This window comes from Peromyscus californicus, unplaced genomic scaffold, assembly GCF_007827085.1.
Source record: "Peromyscus californicus insignis strain IS unplaced genomic scaffold, ASM782708v3 Scaffold_13__1_contigs__length_99412109, whole genome shotgun sequence".
In the NCBI taxonomy this organism is placed as follows: Eukaryota; Metazoa; Chordata; class Mammalia; order Rodentia; family Cricetidae; genus Peromyscus; species Peromyscus californicus.
The window spans coordinates 4154084-4172117 of NW_026294424.1; the positions used below are offsets into that span (position 1 = coordinate 4154084).

The following is an 18034-nucleotide window of genomic DNA, read 5'->3' on the forward strand; positions in this document are numbered from 1 at the left end:
ATATGGTCTTTATGTAGTCCAATCTCAATAAAAAACTAAAGTTGGCTTTGGAGTTGGAAAAAACTAAAGTTGTCTTTGGAGTTGGAGTGTGGCTCTCTCCTCTAAACCCAAGTATACTTGATAAAAGGAAATCCAAAGTCTCTGTCTCATGTCAGAAGAGCCACCTGATATGGTACAGAAGAAGACCAAAATCTAGGGACTATTATATTGTCACTAATCTCATATCCCTTGGATTTGACACTTAAAAACTTTTCTTAAGGTATAAATATTATCTCAAAATTCATAAGATCAATATATATGTATATTTAAACTTTCTGTTGTGATATTAATGGTCTTATAGAGTATGAACTAATTCTAACCTTAGGCTTCATGTAGCTTCCCATTTGTGATTTCAGGCTTGAGTCTGAAGCAGGTATTTAGGAACTCAGCTTGTGTGTTCTGGGTGTATTTAATAGATTATGGTCCTTTCACCTCTCTAAGATCTGCTGCATATAACATTTAAAATGTTAAAGTTTTCGCAGTGGACAATGAACATTCCTAACATCGACCTTTGAAGTCTCCAAAAGATGATGGGGCTCCACAATGATGAATCCACCTGGATTGTGGTAATGCCACTAAGCTAACTATAAACTGCTCAAGACAATTTCAAGACAGTTAAGATTGTCCAGCCTCATAGACTACTCCAACCAGGACTTCAGATAGCCTTGCATTGTTCCCTCACACCAAGATTGGACAATACCTAGATTCCCTAGAACTTGGCTATTATCTTCATTTTCTCGGGGTTCCCTAAAGATGCCGGAACCCCACGTCAACAGGAAAGTCTAGAAAATACAACGCCCACATTCCCAAGAGGTGGGATGGACAGTTTTTGGTCCTTTGGTGGATAGTGAATGTTTGTCATTGTTTAGGAGTGTTGGTTGCAAGTTGTTACTGGTCTTGGTCAAGAAAAAAACTATTCAAGGGAGGTTAGATTCAAGGGTCTTTTTCTGAAAAGAAAAGGGAGGATATAGGAATGATAGGAAAAAAAGGGTAGATTATTAAATCTACTTTAATCCAAAAAGCAACTATTAATCTCAAAAAATTTTACATTGGTATGGATTTTTGTATATTGATATAAATTGTTTAAGATATTTTGTTATATTGCATGTATGTTTCTACTCTTGTCTATGATATTTTTATATATTGATACAAATTTAAGGTTATTTTTGTTATACCATATATATTTCTATTTTTGTTTAAGGTATTGTACCTATGCAGATCGCTTAATGTAAAGTTTTAGTCCGTGAAAGCTATTTAGGATAATAAAAAATACAGGTTAATAGTTAGTCACCCGTAACTATCAAACTTATAGTCAAGTTAGGTATGTTTTCAAGATCATACAGAGATATATTTTAGATAGGTGATTTTCAAACACTTCAAAGACCTATAGAATGTGGCATTTTAAATGTTTTAATAACATAAGGTTTTTCTTGACAATGAGACACATCTGCTCCAGGCGGCACCATTCTACTTCAAAAAAGGATGTTGGGCATTGAAGAATTGCTATATGGAGTTTACTTTCTTTCTGGCAAAAGCTAGCCATTTGGGCAAGAAGTTGCCCTTGCCTCGACTGCTAACAGTATGCTGTCCAAATTGGACAAGCAAAACACAAACAAAAGCAACTGCTGAACTTTGCCAAGACAGGGTAGAACAGTCCTTCAAAATTTTCTGCTTCTCAGAAATGTCTGTCAGATATTCTAAGCCTGTCGGCTGAAGTTGGTTATGCCAACATCACAGAGGAACCTAGGGTGACTGTCCAGGCAGCCAGCTGTTTCTGTCATTTCTAATAATTTTGCAAGTTGCTTGCTCTGCACTTCCTGTTTACTCAGGTAATATATCCTTCTCAGGTCTTTGATGGAGTTGAAGACTATATAGTTACAGTTCTCCTTAATTATGGTAGAAAATAAACTAGGTACGAAACTTTGGACTCACAAGGAGAGGACACTAATAGAGCATTTTCTCTAAATTTGCCAAATTCAAATGGACTGGACATTATGAATGTATTTCTTACTTGATAATTGTTCTTGTATATAGTTTCATTTTGTTAAGGTTAATACCTTTTCTTTCTGTTTAGATAAATCTGATAATCATTCTTACTGTATATAGTTTTACTATGTTAAGAGTTAGAATCCTTCCCTTTTAATTAGACAAAAGGAGGGAAATGTTAATGGAAATTTTGTCTGTGTTGTGGTCTGATGTCCAATGGAGTCAGGAATTGGTTCGAGAGGAAGGGTTCACATTCAGCTGGCCAGAATGGATCATAAAGTTTCCTGAAGGACTCAGAAGAAGAGAAAGAGAGGCCCTCAGAAGAGGAAAGAGGCAGGGCTATGTGGTTGTGCGGCCTTTTGAGCCGGGAAGTTGACAGTGGTAGTGTGTCATAGTCACTTGTGGTTCTCTCAGGTTTATTAATATTTATCCCTGAGTTTTATTTTTTTTAAAGATTCATTTATTCATTATGTATACAGTGTACTGTCTGTATGTTTGCTTGCATGCCAGATGAGGGCATCAGATGTAATTATAGATGGTTGTGAGCCACCGTGTGGTTGCTGGGAATTAAACTCAGGACCTCTGGAAGAGCAGTCAAGGCTTAACCTCTGAGTCATCTCTCCAGCCCTGGAGTTTTATTTTTTAATAAACAATAAAAGAAATCAAACCATGTTGTGGTGGTGCATGCCTTTAATCCCAGTACTCGGGAGGGAGAAGCAGGCAGATCTCTGTGAGTTCAAGACCAGTCTGGTCTACAAAGGGAGTTCCAGGACAGCCAGGCTATACAAAGAAATCCTGTCTCAAAAAAAAAAAAAAAAAAAAAAAAGAAAAGAAAAGAAAAGAAAGAAATCACAATAACCAATGGCTATGAAGGTATCCAAGAGACATGCCACCACTGGAGCCATGCTGTCATCTAGGCCCAGACTACTGCCAAGGGCCATGTCTGGGTCATGGCCCTACAGTCAAGGTCTGAGTCGATGTCTGTGGCTCCTGTTGCAACTGAGGGCTGTGTGGTTTCTTGCAGTCTAATCAGCCACTTGGGACCATATTGGTTCCCAGGAACCATGCTGCACCCAGGACCATACAGATCTAAGTAGCAGGTAGAGCTAAATTCAGTGCCATGGTGACTTCCAAGCCAGGGCTGCAGCTGGGGGCCATGTCTGGATCAGTGACCCTACTGTAGCCAAGAGTCTGTGTTGATGTCTGTTACCATGAGAGCTATGTGGATTTGTGGTGTCTGGGCTGCAATCTGGGGCCATGCATGCTGGTCTGGGTGGTCTGTGCCACCATCTGGGGCCATGGTGACATCCAGACCCAGGTTGCTGCTGTGGAACAATTTTCTTATACACTGTAAAGATTTGTCACTTGAATTGGTTTAATAAAACAATGAATGGCGGCCGGGCGGTGGTGGCGCACGCCTTTAATCCCAGCACTCGGGAGGCAGAGGCAGGTGGATCTTTGTGAGTTCAAGGCCAGCCTGGTCTACAGAGCGAGATCCAGGAATAGGCGCAAAGCTACACAGAGAAACCCTGTCTCTCAAAAAAACCAAAAAAAAAAAAAAAAAAAAAAAAAAAAAAAAACAATGAATGGCCAGTAGCCAGGCAGGAAGTGTAGGCAAGGTGACCAAACTAAGAATGCTGGGAAGAAGAGCGGAGTCAGGAGTCACCAGCCAGATGCAGAGGAAGCAATATGAGAATGCTGCACTGAGAAAAGGTACCAAGCCATATGGCTAAACATAGATAAGAATTATGGGTTAATTTAAATGTAAGAGTTAGTAATAAGCCTGAGCTACCTGCTGAGCATTTGTAAGTAATATTAAGCCTCAGAGTCAATTATTTAAGAAGCGGCTGCTGGGTATTTGCAAACAGGTAGGCAAGAGAGAAATTTTCCACCTACAGGTTGCTGCCACCAAGGCTGCTGCTGAGGACCATGTCTGGATCCTACCACAGCCAGGATCTGTGTTGAAGTCTGTTGTCACTGAGGGTCACGTGGATGCCCAGGGTCAGGTCAGCCACCTGAGTCCATGTTGGTAGGCAAGGGCCATACTGCAGCTGGGGCCTTGTAGATCTGAGTGGTCTGAGCTGCTTCCCGAAGCCATTTTGATGTCCAGGCCAGAGCTGCCACTGAGGGACATGTCTAGGTCTGGAGTCTATGTTGATATCTGTGGCCTGTGTCTTCTCAGGGGGCCATAGGAACCATGCATGGTGAAATCAGAGGGCCATGCTGAGCTGGTCCCATCCTTCACTGGCCCTGAGATAGCTGACCCTGCCCCTCACTGGACACTGCAACAAGAGAGATGGCCCCACCCCTCACCATGGGGGTGGGAGAACTGACCCTGATGGCATGGGTATAGGGGAGCTGGCTCTGTCCCTCACCTGAGGGAGGCAGCCCTACTGGCCTGGACTGACCAGTCAACCAAGGTTGGGTCTTTGGTTGGCCCACTCTAACATTTACCCCCATCAAGGACCTGCTAGAGCTCATGAAGGACCCTGACTGGGGAAACAGCAGGATATTCAAGAGGAGTTTTGGTAAGGATCTAGTAATGATGGTGTACCACAAACCAGAGGCCTTGAACCAGACCAATGACTCACTGCAATTAACATTTGCAAGTAAAGCTGATTAGACAAAAGGGTATGCTGTGTGACACACCATGGCTCCCAATGACACCAGGATGAATGAGGAGGTGTTAGAGAGGTGGGAATGATGGAGGAGTGAAGAGGTTTTTCTTGTTGTTATTTTTGCTTGTTTTCTTTTTTTTCATTTGTTTGTTTGTTTTTATTGGGGGGGTACTGCAGGGGTAGAAGGAAGATATGCAGAGACTGAACTGGCTGGGCTGGGAGGTGGGTAGAACTGGGGTGCATGATGTGAAATTCCCAAAGATTCAATAAAGAAATTATGTTAGAATAAAAAAAAAAAACTTTGGGCAGTGGTAGTGTACGCCTTTAAGTCCAGCACTCAGAAGATTGGGCTGGGAGGTGGGTAGAACTGGGGTGCATGATGTGAAATTCCCAAAGATTCAATAAAGAAATTATGTTAGAATAAAAAAAAAAAACTTTGGGCAGTGGTAGTGTACGCCTTTAAGTCCAGCACTCAGAAGACAGAGGCAGGAGGATCTCTGTGAGTTTGAGGCTAGCCTGGTCTACAGAGTGAGTTCCAGGACAGGATCCAAAGCTATACAGAGAAAGCCTGTCTCAGCAAAAGAAAAAAAAAAAAGAAAGAAAAAAGAAAATATATTAGCCAGGCAGTGGTAGTGCATACCCTTAATCCCAGAACTCAGGAGGCAGAGGCAGGCAGATCTATGTGAGCTCCAGGACAGCCAGGGCTACACAGAGAAACCTTGTCTAAAAAAAAGAAAAAAGAAAAGAAAAGAAAATTGGCTTAATTTAGTATTTGGGAACCCTGGGTGACAGGATAATGAGCTCTCATTTTAAGAGATAATGCCTTGAAAAGAATAAGGTGGAGGCCAGCGAAATGATTCACTGGGAAAAGGTGCTTATTGCACATGACTAACAACCTAAGTTTGAACCCTGAACCCCACACAATGGTGGAAGGAGAGAACCAGCTCTAGAGAGTTGTCTTATGACCTCCATTATATGCCATGGCATATATGCCCTGGCCCATACACACACACACACACACACACACACACACATACACACACACACACACACACACACACATTGTGGACACACACAATAATAAATAATTTGAAAAAACCCAGATGTGATAACACATACCTTTAATTCCATCACTTGGGAAGCAGAGGTAAATAGACCTCTGTGAGCTTGAGGACAACCTAGTCTACATAGTTTCAGATCAGCCCGGGCTACATAGTAAGACTCTATCTCAAAAATAAAACAAACAAGCAAACAAAGGTGAAAGAGGGCTGGAGAGATGGGTCAGTGTTTAGGAGCACTGGCTGCTCTTCCAGAGCACCTGTGTTCAATTGCCAGCACCTACATGGCAACTCACAATCATCTGTAACTCCAGTCCCAGGGGATCTGATACCTTCTTCTAGCTTCAGTGGGACACTGCACACAGATATAATATACATGCAGGCAAAACACTCACATACACATAAAAAATAAAACAAGGAGCTGTAGAGATGGCTCAGTAGTCAGTTCTTCCAGAGGACCCAAGTTTGGGTCCCAGAACCCACATGGCAACTCACCCACATGGCAACACATGTACACTTACACTCAAGCACATACATACATGTACACATACCACACACATACAAATACATAAAAAACAAAAAGGAAAAAAGGAAGTTCACAAACATCTTTCACCATATGCTGTAGTTTGAGTGTCTCATCTCTTTAAAACTCATGTTGAGATTTAACTGGCATTTCAATGATACTGGGATTTAGGATCTTTAAGAAATCTTTAGGTCATGAGTACAGAGCCCTCCTGAAAGGATTAATGTCCATCTAAAGCAGTCCATCTCAACCTTCCTAATGCTATAACCCCTTAATACAGTTCCTCACATTGTGGTGACCCCCAACCATAAAACTATTTTCATCGATACTTTGTAAGTGTAATTTTGCTACTGTTATGAATCATAATGTAAAATATCTGATATTTCCAATGGTCTTAGACAACTCCTGTAAAAGAGTCATTTGATGACCCACAGGTTGAGGACCACTGGTCTAGATAATAGGCTTGCCCCTTCCTACATTCTCTTTTTCCCCTTCTCTATTATTATCTTTAAACTTCGTATATTTTTTTATTCTTTTTTGTTATTTTTTGAGTCAGGGTCTCAGGATGTAGTCCTGACTGGTCTGGATAAAGCTCACTATGTAGACCAAGCTGGCCTCAAACTCACAGAGATCCACCTGCTTTTGCCTCTGAGTGCTGAAATTAAAGATGTGCACCACCATGCCTGGCCCAAACTCTGTTCATCTTTATTGGGTACATTATAGCAATTTAATGCCTATATAGCAATATGTATTCATCAATCAGAGTAATAAGAATTTCTATCTTCTATCTAATCATTATTGATGTAGCCTGAGAATTTCATACTCCTCTAGTTATTCTGAAACATATCACGGTATTTCAACTAATAATTACCCTACTGTGCTAAAGGAGAATCAGAATTAATTTTTTCCACTCTTTATTTTTGATTCCCCTTATTCAAATTTTTCCATCCCCATTTACCCCTATTTTCTACAAGGCTGACTTTTTAGTTTCACAAATCAGTTCCTATCCTTCTCCCATGTGATACCTCTATATGTTTGATTCCTGGCATAAATATCTACTAGCTGTGCAAATTTGAATAAGTTATGTAAGTATGCTTTCCAATCCTATCACATAAAAATAGTAAGTACATCACCAGGTTGTTATGAGGATGAAGTGATTTATTACATGCATAAGGCTTAGAGGAGTAGTCACTAATGTTAACTACCATAGTTATAGCTGTTCCCCTTCTACTGCTACATCACAGGACCCTTCCCAGAACTGAGGATGTGCTCACACTCCCTCGCTCCCTCCCTCCCTCCCCCTGTGTGTGTGTGTGTGTATGTGTGTGTGTGTGTGTGTGTGTGTGTATACATATATGTGTGTACAGATGTAAGCATCTATATATGCACATGTGGAGGTCAACACTGAGTATCAGCCTATTTTTGTCTTATTTTCTGAGGCAGTGTCTCTTACTGAACTTGGAGCTTACTGACTGGCTAGACCATGCCTCTTGCCCCTTACCCCGTGATTCAGTTCTTCCTCTGTTTAAACCTAAAGCTCATGTCATTACACAGATGGCCTGAAATTCTTAATTTACATCTTCCTCAAATTTCTATTTTGAGGCTGGGCAGTGGTGGTGCACACCTTTGATCCCAGCACTCCAGAGGCAAAGGCCGAGGCAGGCTGATCTCTGTGAGTTCTGTCTACCGAGCAAGTTCCAGGACATCTAAAGCTATACAGAGAAACACTGTATCAAAAACAAAACAAAAAAAAATGCTTTCTTTGGTGGCAAGTGGTTAGATCTAACATGTTAGGATATACCCTCCACCCCATGTCATGCCTTTGGCGTGGGATTCTAGTTCTATTAATATGACAATACACTAAGTACAAGAACCTAGTAAATCAAGAGAAATAAAAACTGGGGCTGGAGAGATAGCTCAGCAGTTAACAGCACTCAATGGCTGCTCTTCCAGAGGACCCAGGTTCAATTCTCAGCATCCACATAGCAACTCACAACTGTCTGTAATTTCAGTCTCAGAAGACCTGGTGCCCTCTTCTGTGCACATGTGGTGCACAGAGAAACATACAAGCAAAACACACACTAACATTTTTAAAAACAAAAACAAAATATCAGAAAACTAGAGAATCATTGTGATAATGATAAAAAACACAAACTAAGGAGAAATGTATAAGAAGAGTCCCCCATGGCTGGGCGGTGGTGGCACATGCCTTTAATCCCAGCACTTGGGAGGCAGAGGCAGGCGGATCTCTGTGAGTTTGAGGCCAGCCTGGTCTACAGAGCAAGATCCAGGACAGGCATCAAAACTACAGAGAGAAACCCTATGTTGAAAAATCAAAGAGTCCCTGAGGTACACATTAAAACAGAAGGGATTTGGCCAAGCATAGCGGCACATGCCTTCAATTTCAACAGTCCTTGAGGTAGATGAATATCTGTGGGTCTGAGGCCAGTCTGTATGCAAAGGAAGTTTCAGGCCAGCCAGTGCTGCATAGAGAGACCCTCCTGCCTGTGTGGATGTGGATGAATCTAACTAACTAAAATAAAATAAAAATAAACAAAAAATAATAGATTTGTTTTTTAAGAAGGAATAAAAACTAAGGCTTATAAAAACTTAGGAAAAAATGTTAGTTCAAATTAGGCAAATAAAACAATTAAATTCTTTGAATCAATATTCTAAGAGGTTTATTATTTCTTCTTAATCTAAACAAAAATACAAAGGAGAAATATGTTTTTTGCTTTTTGTTTTTAAAGATTTATTTATTTATTTTTGCATACAGTGTTCTGCCTGCATACCAGAAGAGGGTGCCAGATCTTATTGCAGAGGGTTGTGAGTCACCATGTGGTTGCTGAGAATTGAACTCAGGACCTCTGGAAGAACAGCCAGTGCTCTTAACCGCTGAGCTATCTCTCCAGTCCGGGAGAAACATTTGTAAGAAATTAAAAGCTTTAATGTATTTGTTATATCTTAGCCAAAAAAAAAAAGTTGTTTAAAAAAAAGAGCTATACACTTTATGTTACTTACAAAAATCTTTATTAGAAAAAAGAAACCATACCTCCTTGAAGAATCTATTTAAGACTGACAGTCCAAACTCTGTTTGCTCCTCTTCAATGGTAACTTCATACTCTGCCTGATTGAAGAGATTAGGAAAAAGAAAGGTTAGTGATGTTACTTACTAACCGTATTTCATAATGCTTTAACTTATCTGATCTATGAACTGACATGGCACCCTCAGAACCAGAGAACAGTTCTATGGGTTAAATTTAAATAGTTCTCCAAGAATGTAAGGACAATGCCAGGGTAAAAATGTCAGGGAGAGCCGGGTGTGGCGGTGCATGCCTTTAGTCCCAGCACTCAAGAGGCAGGCTGATATCTGTGAGTTCAAAGCCAGCCTGGTCTACAGAATGAGTTCCAGGACAGCCAGGGCTACACACAGAAATCCTGTTTCAAACCCCACCCCACACCCCCAAAAAACTCTAAAAAACTTGTCTCAGAAAAGTCAGTGAGGGTAGGTGGGTTAATCTTCATTGTTTATTTGACTGGATTTAAACCCACCATAGGAACATATTCCTAGATATTTCCATGAAAGTGTTTCTAGAAAGGATAAATTGAGCAGGAAAGATCTACCCTACATGTGGACAGTGTATTATCCCATAAGCTGGAGTTGCAGCTTATAAAAAAAGAGAAAACAAAGCTAAGGAGATGGTTAGCAGTTAAGTACACTTAACTGCTCTTGCTGAGGATTCAGGTTCAGTTCTCAGAACCTGTATGGTGGCTCGCAATAACCTGTAACTCCAGTTCCAAAGGATCCAACACCATCTTCTGGCCACAAGGGGCATCAGACATACACACGGCACACTTCCACACAAACATGCAGGTTTTCACACATAAAATATTTTTTAAAGGAGAAAGCAAGATGAAGAGCAGCATTCATCTCTTGATGCTTTTTCATATATAAAAATATTCATTAGGAGCCAGGAAGGTTATACATGCCCATAATCTCAGCAATCATGAGTTGGAGGTAGGTCTGCTATAGTTCAAGGCCAGGCCAAGATACATTGTGAGGGCCCTGACCTACAAAGTAAGGTACAGACCAGCTTGGGTTACAAAGTGAGACCCTATCTCAAAAAGAGGGGGAAGGAAGCCGGGCGGTGGTGGCGCACGCCTTTAATCCCAGCACTCAGGAGGCAGAGCCAGGCGGATCTCTGTGAGTTCGAGGCCAGCCTGGGCTACCAAGTGAGTTCCAGGAGAGGCGCAAAGCTACACAGAGAAACCCTGTCTCGAAAAAACCAAAAAAAAAAAAAAAAAAAGAGGGGGAAGGAGAGAAGGAGGAAAATATGACATCAAGACAATTACCAACTCTGCCAAGTCTAGTTTTTAATACTCAAAAGCACAAAATCAGGCAGTGTAACCCTGAGATGAATCACTCACCACTGCATCCAAGAATTCAATGCATCTCTTTAGATCTGGTTTTGTATCACAGAATTGTCTGAAAAGAAGTCTTCCTATTGGCTGCTTGTCACAAAGGCTGCTAAAATCCTTTTCTGAGTAAAGAAGAGAAACAAGCATAGTAGTTACTACCTGAGTTCTATTCTGAATCTACTTTCTGTTTTCACTTAATATAATGGCAGTCAAAAATAGTATTTCTATGGTAATTTCTAAACTGTTTACTAATTTAAACTGAGTTATGACACATTTAAAAGACACAAGCGGGGATGGGAGACGTCTGAGTTTGCAAAGTGCTTAACTGCACAAGCATGGGGTCCTGAGTTCATATATGAAGCACCCACATAAAAAGCTGGGCATGGTGGGGTGTTCCTGTAATCCCAGGGCTGAAGAGGTGATGAAAGGCAGATTCCAGGGGCTCACTAGCCAGACAATCTAGCTGAATTGCCAAGCTCCAGGTTCAGTGAGAGACTCTGTCTCAAAAAATAAGGTAGAAAATTATCAAGGAAGACACCTAATGTTGTCTAGCCTATACATGCACATACACAAACATGTACAGACACATACACACAAATATAAATAATGAATAAATAAAAATAAATAAAAACAAAATAGGCAGAAATGATTGTGGTGGCATACGCTTATAATTCTAGAGGCTGAGGCAGAAGGACTGTACATTCAAGGGCAGCCTGGGTTACATGGTAAGATTCTGTCTCAAAAAAACAAAACCAACCAAGGCAGAACCAAAAAACAACTAGAACTTGTAAGAATTTGTAAAGTCTAACTTGATTTTGTTTCTTTTTTCTTCTTCTTTTTTTTTTGGAGTTGAGGATCGAACCCAGGGCCTTGTGCTTGCTAGGCAAGCGCTCTACCACTGAGCTAAATCCCCAACCCCTGTAAAGTCTAACTTGAAATAGACTGTTCTTTTCAAAAATGAAATATATAGGAGATAAGTTCTATGGATGGCCATCCACAAGGAAGGCAGGAGCATAAAGGTAACTTTCTACTACTTCACCCATCCTAGGTATATAGAATAAATTGCATATGCAGTAATACACTAAATCAGAATTTTAAAAACATCTCTCCATCTACTTTTTATACTTGCAAAAAAAATTTAAAATATTTATGCTTATTGATTTGTTTGATCTTTTTTATATTTAATGCTTATTACCTTCCCCTTTTATAGTTATTTGCTTATTTTTTCTTTTCCGTAGAAAAAATTGTATCCCTTGCCTCTCCTTACCTTAGTGATATTGTTCTGAGAATAAGGCCCTCGGATTCCAGCATTGTGTCAAGAAGAATACAAAACAAGGTTCCAGGCAGCTTGGACGGAGGGTGGGGGTGGCACACACCTTTAATCCCAGCACTCAGGAGGCAGAGGCAGTCGATCTCTGTGAGTTTTAGGTCAGTCTGGTCTACAGAGTGAGTTCCAGGACAGCCAGGGCTACCCAGAGAAACCCTGTTTCAAACCCCACCCCATACCCCCAAAAAACTCTAAAACAAAAGCATTGTTTAGAACAAGTAAACCTTCAGCAAGAAAACCATGTTCAGCAGCAGGAGAACACAAATAAGAACAAAGTCTAATGACATCTATGGATTCAAATGTAACAGTGAAACCCATTACTTAGTTTTTGTTCATTTGTTTTGTTATGAGACAGGGTCTCACTATGAAGTCCTGGCTGGCCCACAACTTCCTATGTAGACCAGGCTGGCTTAGAACACACAGAGATCCATTTGCTTCTGCCCCCAGAATGCTGGGATCAAATATGGGTACTACTACATAGGCCCACTACTGTAACACGAATCTTAAAAGGTCTTATTAATAAAAACAAACCCGGAGCCAGGTATTGGGGTGAACGCTGAAAGATCAGAGAAACAGAACAAGCCACTTCCAACCTCACCTTGCCAACTTCTCAGCTGATCTTGTTTCCTCAAACTAGAAGCTTCTGAGTCCTCATCCAAATGGATCTCAGCTGAAGTTCTGCTAAAAGCCTAAAAGCTTAAAAAGCCTAAAAAATCCTCTAGTTCCTGATCCTCATGACTTATATACCTTTCTGTTTCCTGCCATCACTTCCTGGGATTAAAGGCATATGTCTTTCCCAAGCAAGACATGAAATCTCCAGTGCTGGGATTAAACGTGTGCGCCACCATGCCTGGCTATTTCCAGTATAGCCTTGAACTCACAAAGATCAGGATGGATCTCTGCCTCCAGAATGCTAGGATTAAAGGCATGTGCTACCACTGCCTAACCTCTATGTTTAATATAGTAGCTGTTCTGTTCTCTGACCCCAGATAAGTTTATTGGGGTACATAATATATAAACCACACATTATTTTGTATGCTAACTAAAAACAAAAGAAGGGGGGAGTGAGGGGATGGGAAAAGGAAAAGGAAGGGAAGGAAATGGAATGGAGGGAAGGAAAGAGGACTGGAAGGGGAGGGGAGGTAGGCCAGTTGCTCTGCTAGCAGTGGCTACTACAACGGTTGGTTTTTGTCAATACAAATCTTCCTAGACATATCTAGGAAGAGGGGATTTTTTCTTTAGATTTACTTTATGTGAATGAATATCTAAAAGTCAGAAGAGGGCACTGGATCCCCTGAAATTAGACTTACAGATGGTTGTGAGCCACAGTGTGGGTGCTAGGAATTGAACCCAGGTCCTCTGTAAGAGCAACTAGCACTCATTACTACTGAGCCATCTCTCCAGTACCAGGAAGAGAGAAGCGTAATTGAAAAATGTCTTTGTAAAATTGGCCCATAGGAAGTCTATAGGCCATTTTCTTGATTAATGATTGACATGGGTGGGCCCAGCTCATTATGGGTGGTTCCACCCGGGCAGGTGGTCCTGGGGTGTATATGAAAGCAAACTGAGCAAACCATAGGAAGCAAGCCAGTAAACAGCTTTCCTCCATGGCCTTTGCTTCCGTTTTTACCTCCAGGTTCCTACCCTGAGTTCCTGCCCTGACTTCTATTGGTTATGGAGTGTGACCTAAGAGTTGTAAACTTAAATAAATCCTTTCTTCCCCAAGTTGCTTTTGACCATGGTATTTTCACAATGGTTAACTAAGACAGTGGCTCTCAACTTGAAATGGACAAACATAGCTGGTTTCCCAAAAGTAACTCTAAAGCTAAAGAATTACAGTAAGTGAGCAAACCATAACAAATACCGTCATTAAAGAGTTTATTAATATCAAGTAATTCTGGGAGTCTAAGCCATTCATTTTAGATCATTGGGTTTAAATATGGAAATGTCTAGGCAAGGGAGCTAGGGATTGAGTTCAGTAGACAGAGTGCTTATATAGCATGCACTTGGGTTCCATCCCTAGCATCATATATACCATGTATGGCAGTACATGCCCATAATCTTAGCACTTGGGAGGTAAAAGCAAAATTAGAAGTTCAAGGTCATCCTTGTCTATGTAGCAAGTTCAAGGTCAGCCTGGCCTACATAAATGCATGTCTCAAAAAATATATCTAAATAAATAAAGCACTGAATTGTGCACACTTATTTATTTATTTTTACAAGACATCACTGACCAGTGATTTAATTCTCCAAGTCAGTTCAAAGGGAGACTCTGTTCCCACCTACAGGAGAAGAACTCAAAGATACCCAAATGTCCAAGCCCAAATGAACTGGCAGATAGTCCCTAAACAAGAAGTTCATTGCTAAGACACAGGCTACCGCTTCCTCTTCACTCTCCTTATTTTCCTGATACTGTCTGTAGTTGGTATTAACAAAGAGGATAAAATCATCTTTAGAACCACTCTTCTGACAATTGTAGCTCAGTCTGAATTCTGACTGAGTCTATTCCTGTTGTGGTTGTTTCTCAGCTACTTCAGAGAAGACCTAAGGTCAGAGTCCCTCTGCAGTACAGAAAACAGGAGGACTCACTCTTCAGTTTCCCTCCTCACTGGGTCAACAATGAGAAAAGCTTCTCTTTACTCTAAATGTTCCTGAAGTATGTGGAGGGCACTGTCTCTACCTCCTGCAGACTGTATTCTGAGGTCAGAGCACTTTCACCATTTCACATTTCACCGAGGAGAGGACACCATGTGTTCCCCCTAGCACTTTAACACATGCTTCCTTTACCATGTTTCCTCTTGGTAACATAACACATGCGGGGCCCTATCCAGGAGAGTAAGAATGCAGAGATTGTCACCTTATCCTCCTGAGTTATTTGGACAGCAGTATCAGAAGCCAGCAATGGTTTGAAAATGAGTAGCCTTAGATCTCTGGCCTTCAACTTCAAGACCCATGAAGCAGATAAACAAAACAAAAGCACAAAAATGAACTTGGCTGTGGTCACAGTGGCTACTTAGATCCAATCAACCAATTTCTAGCACTCACATTGTGTGGTTCACAATAGCCTGCAACTTCAGCTTCAAGAGATCTAACACCTTCTTTTGGCCACCACAGGCACTGTACTCATATGTACAAAGCCAAACACAGTCACAGCTTAAAATTTTTTTTTTTATTTAGGTGTATGGGTGCTTTGCCTGCATATATGTCTGTGCACATGTGTACAGGGCCTGAGGAGGCCAGAAGAGGGGTCTGGATCTGGAGCTGCAGACAATTGTGAGCAGCCATGTAGATGTTGAGAACCAAACCTGGGTACTCTGAAAAAGCGGCAAGTGCTCTTAAACACTACGCAACTCTGTAGCCTCAATATATATTAATTTTTATTAATAAAAAAAAATCAGCAATCATCTTACCTAACTTCACTCTAGAAAACCTAAAATCTGTCCTACACACAAAAGACTAAAGAAGTTATATGAAAAACTTATCAGGAAAGTTTTGAAGCAAATATAGACTGAAGAACTAATAACATCTAAGTACTGATGTAATGTCAGACACCCTGCAGACATAGGAAGGCACTACTTACTCACCGATGGAGTATCTTAGCTCAGTGCACATGCTGACCGGGGGCAACTTCAGCATCTCCCTCCATTTTTTACTACGGCCATTCTTCTTGCTAAATCCTGCTAAAGTTGAAGATAAAGATTTAAATTTCAAATTGTGTTGTTTTTGTTTTTGAGATAAGGTCTCACTATGTAGTCCAGATAGGTCTTGAATTCTTGATCCTTCTGCATTAACTTCCTTCACATGCTGAGGTTACACAGCTATATTATCATAACTAGACCCCCCAAAATTCTTTTTTGTTTGTTTCTTTATTAAAATATCATTAATCAATATGGTAGTCACAATAGAAAAGATTTTTTTCATGTATTGTAAATACTATTGTCTTTAATATATCTATTTGAGTAGATACTATTTGAGTAGATACATAAAATGAATAAAGCTTATAATTATTTGTCTCAACTAGGTATCAGCTTAATAAAGTATAAAATTTCTCAATTTCCATTTCCAAAATTTGTAAACTAGATCCAACATAACACAATCACTGTACAGTGCTACTTATAAACATTGGTTCAGAAGATATTTATATTTATTTTTAAACAAATATTTACCAAGCACCTACCACATGTCAAACATGTTAAAAGCACTGAGAATGCAATGGTCAATTAAAAAACAAAGAAACAGTGGTGGGAGAAAGGGTTCAGTATGTAAAAATGCATACTTCTCTTGTAGAGGACCTGAGTTTTATTTCCAGCACCCACATTTGGTAGCTCACAACTGCCTGTAACTCCAAATGTAAGAGATCCAATATCCTCTTCTGGCCTCTACAGACACTATACTCTACACACACACACACACACACACACACACACACACACACACACACACACGGGGGGGGGGGGGGGGGGGGGCCCCCCCGCTGGGCAGGTAGAGACAGAGAGACATACATGCAATATTTTTTTTAAATCCCTTTAAGAAAAAAAAGTATAGTCTGGTGTGGAAGTAGAATTCAGAGATAAGAGTACATACATGCATGGAGGCCTGTGTTCCATTCTCAACAACAAAAACAAAGTCCCTCCTCTATATTTTTTTTAATTTTTAGATTTATTTTATTCGTGTCAGTGTTTTGCCTGAATTTATATGTGTGCACCATGTGAATGCCTGGCATCCATGGAGGTTGGATCCTCTGGAACTGGAATTATGGAAGGTTATAAGCCACCATGTGGGCAGTAGGAACCAAATCTAGGTTGTCTGCAAAAGAAACAAATGCTCTTAACCACTGAGTCATCTCTCTAGCCCCACCCCCCATATCCTAAGTAAGGGAGAAAAGATTAATAAGCCATACAATAATAAATTACTAGAAAAATTAGTAATATTGGTCAACAGTATGAAATAAAATCGAAGTTAAAAGGTGGAAGGTGCTATTGTGACTAGGTAGCATTGAAGGAGACATCCCTGCAAGAATCTCATGAGGACACACTTGAAGAATATGGGGCAAGAGCCTCTAGAAGACTGGAGAAGAGGGCTGTGCTGGCTAGTTTTATGTCAACTTGACACAAACTATAGTCATGTGAGAGGAGGGAACTTCTCATTAAGAAAATGCCTCCAAAAACAAACAAACAAACAAAAAACAAAACCCAAAAAAGAAAATACCTCCATAAGATCAAACTGTAGGCAAGCCTATAGGGCATTTTTTACTTAGTAATTGATGGACAGAGCCCAGCCCATTATGGAGGGAGCCACCCCTGGGTTGATGGTCCTGGGCTCTTTAAGAAGACAGGCTGAGCCAGCCATGAGGAGCAAACCAGTAAGCAGCACCCCTCCATGGCCTCTGCATCAGCTCCTACCTCCAGTTTTTGACTTCCCTCAGTGATGGATTGTTACCTGGAAGTGTAAGCTGAAATAACCCCTTTTCTCCCCATGTTGCTTTGGTCATTGTCTTAGTTAGGGTTTCTACTGCTGTGAAGAGACACCATGACCATGGCAATTTTTATAAAGGAAAAACATTTAATTGGGGCTGGCTTACAGTTTCAGAGGTTTGGTCCATATCATCATGGTGAGACATGGTGACATGCAGGCAGACATGGTGCTGGAGAAGGAGCTAAGAGTTCTACATCTTGATCTGCAGGCAGCAGCAGGAGACTGTGTGCCACACTGGGTGTAGCTTGAGCATATATGAAACCTCAAAGCTCACCTCCACAGGGACACACTTCCTTCAACAAGGCCATACCTACTCCAACAAGGCCATACCTCCTAATAGTTCCTTTCCCTATGGGCTAAGCACTCAACAAATGAATCTATGGGGTCCATACCTATTCAAACCACCACAGTCATGGTGTTTCATCACAGCAATAGTAACCCTAACTAGAACAGAGGTTGGAACCAGGCTAGTATGGTATTGCTGTGACAGACTTGACCATGTTGTTTTTGGGAGACTTATGGGAGGAACTTTGGAACTTTAGGCTAGAAAAACTATTGAATGTTAAGTGTTCAATGAGCTGTTCTGTAG

General features: G+C 40.8%; 1 protein-coding gene across 8 annotated transcripts in view; it reads right to left on the reverse strand.

Annotated features, from left to right (window-relative positions):
- Grk4 (G protein-coupled receptor kinase 4) overlaps nt 1-18034 on the reverse strand; it is a 103807-nt gene that overhangs the window by 84579 nt on the left and 1194 nt on the right. For 7 of the 8 annotated variants that reach the window (XM_052736156.1, XM_052736153.1, XM_052736158.1 and 4 more), the window contains exons 2-4: nt 15555-15650; nt 10653-10765; nt 9277-9351 (exon numbers count right to left, since the gene is read on the reverse strand). In XM_052736156.1, coding sequence (XP_052592116.1) covers nt 9277-9351; nt 10653-10765; nt 15555-15650 — 284 coding nt within the window. The remainder of the gene's footprint in view (nt 1-9276; nt 9352-10652; nt 10766-15554; nt 15651-18034) is intronic. The other variant, XM_052736152.1, reaches the window with a different exon arrangement.